This window comes from Varanus komodoensis, unplaced genomic scaffold (genome assembly GCF_004798865.1).
Source record: "Varanus komodoensis strain SLA01 unplaced genomic scaffold, ASM479886v1 scaffold7_3, whole genome shotgun sequence".
NCBI classification, from domain to species: Eukaryota; Metazoa; Chordata; class Lepidosauria; order Squamata; family Varanidae; genus Varanus; species Varanus komodoensis.
The window spans coordinates 22,958,510-22,968,313 of record NW_025336480.1 but is presented as its reverse complement, the minus strand read 5'-3'; the positions used below and the strand labels follow the sequence as shown (position 1 = coordinate 22,968,313).

The 9,804-nt window shown below is 43.3% G+C and overlaps 1 protein-coding gene across 1 annotated transcript in view; it reads left to right on the top strand.

Moving 5' to 3' along the window:
- The first annotated feature begins 3,447 nt into the window (after nucleotides 1-3,447).
- Nucleotides 3,448-9,804, top strand: part of PCSK2 (proprotein convertase subtilisin/kexin type 2) — a 140,600-nt gene continuing 134,243 nt past the window's right edge. Inside the window, exon 1 of the mRNA XM_044454522.1 lies at nucleotides 3,448-3,832. Within this exon, the coding sequence (XP_044310457.1) occupies nucleotides 3,650-3,832 (183 nt within the window). The 5' untranslated portion in view covers nucleotides 3,448-3,649. The remainder of the gene's footprint in view (nucleotides 3,833-9,804) is intronic.

The window sequence follows — 9,804 nt, the reverse complement described above, 5'->3', positions numbered from 1 at the left end:
ATGGGAATGAAAATAAATAGAGAAAAAATGAAATTGTTAGTTAAAAACCTTATGCGAGAACAAAAAGAAAAACTCCAGGAACAAGTAGACTTGCAGATGGTTAAAAAGGTTAAATACTTGGGAATCTATCTTACAGCTAAATGTACTACCTTGAAAGAAGACAATTAGATAAATTATTGAAGGATATTAAAGGCTTTTTGGAAAAGTGGGCCAATTTACAATTATCTTTGATGGGAAGAATAGCTCTTGTCAAAATGAATATGTTACCTAAACTTTTGTTTTTGTTTCAAATGATTCCCATAAAAATTGATAAAAAATTCTTTGATGACTTAAACCTTCATATCTCGAGGTTTATCTGGAGAAAAAAAAAACCCAAAAACCAAGGATTAAATTAAAAATGCTTCAGGAAGCTAAAAAGAATGGAGGTTTTGGTCTTCCTGATTGGATGTTGTATTACCAAGTGTCTGTTTTAACTTGGCTAAAAGAATGGGTAACATTATGAAATAAGAGAATTTTGTATCTTGAAGGTCATGACTTGCAGATGGGATGGCATGCTTATATGTGGTATGAAAAAGCTAAGTCACATGGGTCCTTCCTGAGTCATTTTATTAGAAGATCTTTAATGTCAGTGTGGGAAAAACTAAAGCTAAAACTGTATAATAAGTTACCAAGATGGCTTTCACCTATGGAAACTTTTGTATATCCAAATGTATTGAACTTTGAAAATATCATAAGATATGGTGATATCCTGGATAAGGATGGTGGCCTGAAACTGGAGCAAGAAATACAAGAACAGGGACTTAATATTTCCTGGTGGTATAAGGTGCAGGTGCAATCAAGATATGCTAAGGATTGTAAAACATGGGGGTTCTATAGAGACCTAACAGAATTTGATCAAGTGATGCTTAAAACAGATGAGAAAATTATTAAAAGACTATATGATTTTTTACTTGACAGGAAAATGGAAGGAGAACAGGTTAAGGAAACTATGATAATGTGGGCACAAAACTTTGGATTTAATGTTGAACTAGAAAAGTTGCAAAAACTATTGGAAAGAAACATTAAAGAAACTTTAGCAACTTCATATAAAGAAAACTTATATAAAATGTATAATGTTTTATAGATGGTATTTGTCACCAAGTCAACTAGCTGTTTCCAAATATGTCAAATAGATGTTGGAAATGCAAACATAAAGTGGGTACTTTTTATCATATGTGGTGGACTTGTGACAATGCAAAAAAGTACTGGATTAAAATACATGGATGGATGGAGAAATATTACAAAAACCCTTTGCTTTTAAACCCAAAGTTTTCTTGTTAGGCATTATACCGGAAGATGTTAACAGACATCTAATTACAGCGGCGAGGATTGCATTTGCTCAATGTTGGAAAAGTGAGGAGCTACCCACCGATGGATTGATTCTAAGAAAGATCTTGGACTGTGCAAAAATGGATAGACTAACTTTAACGTTGAAGGAGAAAGAGGATACTGATTTCTATTGAACTTGGGACTCTTTTTATAATTGGCTGGAGAAACGGGACTTGGCGTAAATTTAGAGATGTTTTTCAAACTATGATAAACTAACTGGAATTTGATATTAGAATGTTAAAAAATATGTAGTAAGAGGTTGACCCAGTGAATCCAATGTTAATGTTTGTGATGTTTGATGCTTTTTTTAGTATTAGTTTAAAAATGTTAATTATATAAATAGAGAGAGAGAGAGAGAGAGAGCGAGAGAGAGAGAGAGAGAGAATAGCTTTGCCTCTGGAAAGAGAAATGTGTTGCTGTTGTTTTTGAAGTCCCATTCCTTTTCCTTCCATCAGGATCCAGGCTAGACTGTATGACTAGAAGTGGTTTGCTACTTTCCAGGCTGGTGCGGCACATCATTCTGCCCAAGGTGAAGGACAGTCCACATAAAAGAGCCAACCCTTCAAGTGATGGTAGAACCTACATCAGCACTGCTGCTTAGACAGAATCCCCCATGGCAGCTGAAGCTGGCAGGCTCATTTCAGGGGCACAGAGCTGCTCACATAGCATGGCTAGGAAACCAGGGGAAATGGCCACTGGGCCAGTCCAGAAAAGCCAGTGGTGGCGGCCACCCAACTCTGCCTAATGACTGGTCCCACCTGAGTTACACAAAACTAAAATGGAGGTAGTGAAAGAACAACATAGGAGAGACTAAAATGGCCCTAACCTGATCTCTGCCAGGAAAGGAAGTTGGATCAACATACCAAGCAGCCGTCCAATCAGTCTTCCATGGCTCGCTCCAAACCAAGTTCTACCCCAAGTGGAAAGCAGGTCTCCACAACAAAGTTCTTGCAGCACCAAGAATAATGCAGACACAAACAAGTTCTCTCTTCAGGATCTATACCCAGTTAGACCTGAGGTACTTCCGCCACTAATTCCAAGGATCAACGGGTAAGTTGAAACATTGTAAAACATGTGCATGCTCAAAGAGCTGTAGATAATATCCATCTTATTATTAGGAAAGTGAGACATGCAAAGAACCTTACCCTATCTCAGTCAGGATTTAATATACTGGATTAGTATAGGATCACTGCTTTCTTTTTATTTACATGCAAATTTCACCCTAGTGGCAGGTAAGGAGATTTTGGATAGATAGATAGATAGATAGATAGATAGATAGATAGATGGAAGTGTGTTTTGCATCTGTAATCATATGTTCTGATAAATTGGGAACGGGGTCCACAGTTCTAATGCCCCCTCCCCCGTGTTGTCACGGAGAAATCCTGCCCTTCGAAGTTCAGAAGCCTCTCTTGAAACGTACCCTGGAAAAGGTCCCGATGTTCCACATAAAAAGGTAGCAGATCTGCACTCGGAAGAAAGAGACGCTTGGTAGCGGGGTGCGGGGACGGGAAGGAAGCCCTTGCAAGCCCAGCTGAGCCGCGATCGAGCGGCGCGCTTGCCTGGCACGGCAAAGGAGGAGTTCCACACCCTGCAGGAATGTAGTGTCGGCCGGAGGCCGGCCGCGCTCGGGCTCACGTCGAAGGAACGCGGCTCGTGTTTCGGTGTCGCCTCGAGTTACACAAAACAGTGACAACACCGCTGCTGATTGGAGCGCCCCTCTGCCCCCCCCCCCCGCCCCGCCGGCTATCGGGCTTTTCCTCCCCCTCGCTAAGGGCTAGAGAAATGGAGGAACTCTCCAGGGTGCTGAATCAGTAAGCGGCGGCGGCGGCGGCAGCGGCAGGCAAGGCTTGCCTCGGCTCCGCGCAAGCCGCCCCCCGCCCCCCAAGCCAGCCGGAGTGCGTCCAACTGGGAGGCAGAGGGAGGATCGCACACCCTCTTGCTCCAAAGCGATTGGCAGTCCCGCAGTCTCACCTCGCCCGGGTTGGCGCTTTCTTTTAGCCGCCGCGCTGTATTATAGATGAGGAGGAGCTGAAAAATGCAGATTTGACATCACACACGCACACACACAGCGAAATAATTTCACGAGCTGCCAGCCCCTCGGATTTCCCTTTTCCCGAGGCAGAGAGATGCTAAAGCAGAGCTCCGGCTGATCTGCTGCCTTTGCTGCCTGCACGCTGATTTACACTCTCCACCCCCATATTATCAGTACTCTCCTTTGCTTATCTTTCTTTCTGCGATCAGCGCTACCACCATCCCCTTGCACTCCCTGTCCAAAAGAGCCATGAAGACAGATCCTGCTCCGAACTGGAAGACAGCTGCCCTCTTTCTCGTGGGGCTCCTTGGTTTTGCCTCCGCAGCCGAAAGAACCATCTACACAAATCATTTTTTGGTTGAGTTTCACAAAGGGGGAGAAGCAGAAGCCAAGCAACTTGCTGCAGAATATGGCTTTAATGGGGTCAGGAAGGTAAGGTCCTCTCTCTTTTTAAAAACAATCCGACAACCCATGCATGCTATTTGTGAACGATATTTTTGCTTTCATCTTGCGAAGTTGGACAGATCTGTGCATGCATTTTGTGGCAAAGGAGGGATTTCAGAAAAGAGTACTTTGAAACTCTAATCAGTGGATGATTGCTTCTGACTGAAATGCCTACCTGGATAATTTTTCTAGCACCGTCTTTTGGGTGAGAGTTGGATATGCATATGTACGTTTGTAGCTGCTAAAAGGAGAATGATCCAGCCAAGTCATTCCTTGAAGCGCACTCTTGTGTGATGTCCACCAAGTTGGGAAAAATTAGATGATTCTCACGGATGCTTTGTTCATTTTAGTTTCTGTGATGCAGATGGTCAAATGTGCAAGGACCTCAAAAGCAGTAGAGCCTGCCCATCGGTGCTGATGGAATCTAAAGCCACATCATTTTTTTTCTTTCTGATTGTGCTGGTACATATTAATTACCAGTATAATACAGCCATCCTAGAGTTTCATTGCTCCAGATAAAATAATCACAGCAGGGCAGGTCTTTGGGTTAGTGTCTAGACTCATTTCTCCTCCAAGTAGCCTCCCCAAGTTTGCCATGGGCATCTGGCAATGACCCTCCTTGTAGCCTTCACGATGCCTTTAGCAGATTTCTACAAACTAGAGTCACTTGCACCTGGGACTAAAAGGACAGTGTAATGCAATTCAGTGTAAATTTAACAGAAAGAATACTTAAACAGGGATCAAGCTGATAGCTAAAGCTGAATGTCCAAGAGTAGCAGGGGATGCCAAGACAAGGCAACCTGACAGATGCATATTACTAGTAGTACTTAAATGACACCAAAGAGCTTTCTCCTTTCTGAAGTTGAAACCAAACTGGCACTTTCTTCATATTAATCACGAGACACTCTCTGCCTTATTCATCTAGAGTCACTGCTAAATGCTGAATGTCTGATCTTATGAAATGTGCCTGGTGAGTACAGCTCCTGCAAAGCCCACAGAAAAATAAAGCAAAGTCCTCTCTCAGATGGACGTGCCATGAGACAGTCTCCCTGTCACTGCTTTTATTTTCATTTCTAGCAATTATGCAAGAAAGACCTGATCCAACTTCCATTTCTGACAGTGAATCAACTTCAGTGGGTATTGGCTCTAGAAAGTGTTGGCACTGAGTAGGGGAGCTTGTTACAAGAAAATCTTCCTGTGGTCCCCTAATAGGTCCATCTAACTTGACAGAGGGACTCACTGGTAGAAAAACAATGGCAAAACAAATGAGCATTCTTGCTTAAGCCTACAGCTGTCTGATAGCTTCTGTGTCACCTGCCATTGCTGTAAATAAATCCCTTTTTAAGGAGTGATGTGGTAACATAGCCAGGGCTTTTGGAGAGGGGATGGAAAAGGTGGATCTCCATAAAGCTATCCTTCTTTGCAGAAAACTCCTTGGATGTGGCTCCGCCATTTCTTTCCTGTCCCCCTCCCTATCCCAACCTGATACAGAGATATATTTCTGCAGCCTACCTGTAAGATCTTTTGCTTCACCATGTTTCAGGCACCAATTCAAGGAGAACAGTATTTATTTATTTATTTTAAATATTTATGTGCCGTTCTAATTCGCAAAAAGCCTCAGGATGGCTAGTAAGATGTCTCAAAAGAGAAGTAAGCACAAGGTCAAAGTAGTCATGTCAAGACTTTCCCTGAGCATATGCCTATACACTTATGACAAGGGTGTAAACTGCACAGAATGCCAGTCTCTTTCTATGTACCTTGCCAGAAGGCAATGGAAGTGGGAGATCATTTCCTTCTATTGTGAGTAGCCATAACTTATCTGAATATCACTTCCTCTTTGCAGAGGAAGCTGCAACCATGAGATTACTTTGTTTCTGTTAAGATTCAGGCTGCAATCTTACAGCCACTTCCTTGGAAGTAAGCCGCAGTGAACTCAATAGAACTTCATTCTGAGTAGCTATGTATAAGATAATTTCGTAAATACTTCTAGGTTTAAAAAGTCCCAATACTCGGAGACATCTAACAAATCCACATGAATGTGCAGTGTATACTATGTAAGGGCTATTATTTCTCACACTGAGTTTAGTGGCACTTATTCTCCAGTCAGTGAGCAAAGAATTGCAGAATTATATATGAGGCCCAGGAGATTAAAGGTGAAAGCTAAGAAGGTAGGCTAGCATTTCATTCCTTGTACACCCATTTTAAAGGGATGAAGACATACACCGTATGCATTATTTACAAGATGTGCCTTGGTTTTCTCGTTAGTCTGGCTCTGCATGAGATAAAATTCAGCAGGAAGCCCTTGACTTCTCCTTTTCATAAGGAGTAGCTCAGATGCTTTTGCAGAGTGGCTTGATTCACGATGAACACCCCTGCTTTCTTGCCTTTCTTGCTTTATGCAGCTGTTATGGAGAGCCGGGATTCTGCAAGGATCTCTAGCAACCAACTTTAAGAGGTCAGCTGCTAGGGGAAAAGCCCAGGCTTGTTGGTTGTCCCTCTCCTATGGCCTTGTATGGCTAACTGCCCTTGCTGCCTCAGAATTCTCAGTTGTGGGGATCATTCCAGGACAGGCAATTCTCCTGTGATCTATCAGTGTTTCCCATTGTAACCTGGATTTGTTTTAATGGAAATTAGTCCAGAATGGATATGTGAGAGATGCATCCATTAAATAAAGATAAATCAGTAATAAGTCCCCTTGGGAGAATTTTTGTCCATAGCTCAGAATATTCAACTTCAGGAAAAGTAGCTCTGGCTCACTTGTTTGCCTATGTACTGTTAAACATCTGAACCTCTCAGTAGCACTTCAGTGAGCTATAACCTCCCAAAGCTCACGCCAGAATAAATGCATTGGTCCTCAACCTGCCACAAGATTCTTTGTGATAACACTTCTGCTATAGTGCCCCAAGAAAGATATCTGTTTGAAATAGCACCCCCTTGAACATTTCCAGAGTTTGCATATTATTGGAAGCACTTCTCCTGGCACTTTCTCTGACCAGGTAATTTTGACAGAATTCTCACAAAGTTGGTTTCAGGCAAATTATCTCCCATGTGAAAATCAAGTGCCATGCCTGCAGACTTCGCTGCCTCAGAATCAGAAGGCACACAGTGGAATACTGAAGAAATTAATAGTGTGTTACCTAACTGTCTGGTTTTCAGACCAGTTCAATTCAAGGACTGAAGATGGGTCACATAAATTGTTTGTGAAAAAGATTTTAAAAATGCAAGCAACAACCTTATAATCAGGGTTGAGAGGTTTGAAGTGCAGGGGGGAACAGGCAAGCCAGGATGAAAACACTATGGGCACGATTAAGATGCATTTGTGCTTAAAGCAGATCTTCTAAAATCAGTGGGACTTCAGTTAGTTGTGACTAATTTCTCCCACTGATTTCAGTGGATCTATTCTAAGAGTGAACCAGTCTGGCTCCATCCCAACATCCAGGACTAATTATGTAATCTGAAGTATTTGTGAAATCCCAGCTGCCATGCTCCTACCTAAATGCTGTATTCCATAGCTAAGCCAACATCCCTGTCTTTTTCTAAGATGTAGGTTTCTTGTAGTACCCTGATCAATGAAGCAGCTGCTTCTGCATCTGCGTCCGTATAGCCATCTGGCACAAAAATAACCTTTCATAGGCATAAACATTATTGATGGGAAAGTATGACAGCTCAGTGGTGGAGCCCTCGCTTTGCAAACAGAAGGACTCCATTCAATTCCCAGCATCTCCAGGTAGGACTGGGAAAGAGCCATGCCTAAAACCCTGGAGAGCCGCTTCTGCCAGTCAGTGTTGACAACACTAGGCTGGGAGCACCAAGTATCTCGCTCGGTATGAGGCAGCATCCTGTGTTCCAGTGTTTGGATACGTATGAGAGATATCTCTTGTGCTACACATGACCTGATGTTATTAGAAGCAATTATTCTCCTAAGACATATTAAGAAGCACCTTTGTGGAAGGAAGGACTTGGGTAGTCATGATCATGAACTGACCTCACACAAAGGTTTGGTGCAGAACAGCAGATTCCCAGGGAAAAGGAAGTGCCAACTGCACCCCGGTCCTTTGTTTCTTAACCAACACACTCGACCTTTCATTAAGCTAATGTTGATTACAAAATGGACTTTTTCTTCTTCTGCAGCAGAGAGAAAGGTAAACAACAGGTGACCAGGAGAGCTGTACTGGGAGCAGATCTGCAAAGGGGAATGGAAAGAGAAATGCCCAGACTTTGCAAATCACAATGAATTAATCACAAAGAACAGTCCTAAAAGGAGCACAAAAAGGCCTGGCACGTCAGAACAAAGGTTCACTTATCCCCCTGCTTCACAAAGTGCCCAGCCAGAGACCCTGTGAAAGGAACACACTTTCTGGAGTGCACATGCCCAGTTTCTAGTTTCCAAACGTCTGCTACTTCTCTATGCTGGCTGATCCTACAATCTTACAAAGCAATCCTATGCACATCCACTTGCAGGCAAGGTGGTAAATCCTACTGAGTTCAATGGGTCTTACTCCCATATGAATGTACTTTTGCAGCCTTGGGCTTTACCCCACTCCCACTGCTAGCAGTGAGGCCTGTGGAAGCCATTGGGCCTCACTGCTGTGTGAGCAAGTACAGACTGCTCTGCCAGCATTAAGTGTGCCACCTTCCATGGATTTGTCCCACTTCCAACAGTGCAGCCCAGTGCATCTCTCTGCAGAAGCAATTCCTGCTATATTCAGTAGGATTTGCTCCCAGGTAAGTGTGCACTGGATTGCACCCTAAGCCAACTAAGCTAGAAGATGCTACAATTGTGATGATAATCTCTATCTTGTCTTTTCATCAGGAATGACTTTCTAGGTGGTTTATAGTAATCAGACCAAGATTACAACAAAAACTGAATTAAGCCAGCATTGTTGTTGTTGTTAGTCACGAAGTCGTGTCTGACCCATCACGACCCCATGGACAACTTTCCTCCAGGCCTTCCTGTCCTCCACCATCCCCCGGAGTCCACCTAAGCTCACACCAACTGCTTCAGTGACTCCATCTAGCCACCTCATCCTCTGCCGTCCCCTTCTTCTTTTGCCATCTATTGTTCCCAGCATTAGGCTCTTCTTCAGGGAGTCCTTCCCTCTCATTAGGTGGTCAAAGTATTTGAGTTTCATCTTCAGGATCTGGCCTTCTAAGGAGCAGTCAGGGTTGATCTCCTCTAGGACTGACTGGTTGGATCACCTTGCTGTCCAAGGGACTCGCAGGAGTCTCCTCCAGCACCACAATTCAAAGGCCTCAATCCTTTGGCGCTCAGCCTTCCTTATGATCCAGCTTTCACAGCCATACATTGCAACTGGAAAAACCATAGCCTTGACTATACACACTTTTGTTGGCAGGGTGATGTCTCTGCTTCTTAGTATGCTGTCTAGATTTGCCATAGCCTTCCTCCCAAGGAGCAAGTGTCTTTTAATTTCTTGGCTGCAGTCCCCGTCCGCAGTGATCTTGGACCCCAGGAAAATAGAATCTGTCACTACCTCTATTTCTTCCCCATCTATTTGCCAGGAAGTGAGAGGACCAGATGCCATGGTCTTAGTTTTCTTAATGTTGAGTTTCAAGCCAACTTTTGTGCTCTCCTCCTTCACCCACATCAAGAGGCTCTTTAGTTCCTCTTCACTTTCTGCCATGAGAGTGGTATCATCTGCATATCTGAGGTTGTTGATATTTCTCCCAGCAATCTTAATTCCAACTGGTGATTCATCTAGGCCCACCTTTCTCATGATGTGCTCTGCATATAAGTTTAATAGGCAGGGCAACAGTATACAGCCTTGCCGAACTCCTGTCTCGATTTTGAACCAATCAGTGGTTCCGTACCCAGTTCTCACGGTTGCTTCTTGACCTGCATATAGGTTTCTCAAGAGACAAATAAGATGGTCAGGTACTCTCATCTCTTTAAGAACTTGCCACAATTTGTTGTGATCCACACAATCAAATGCTTTAGCATA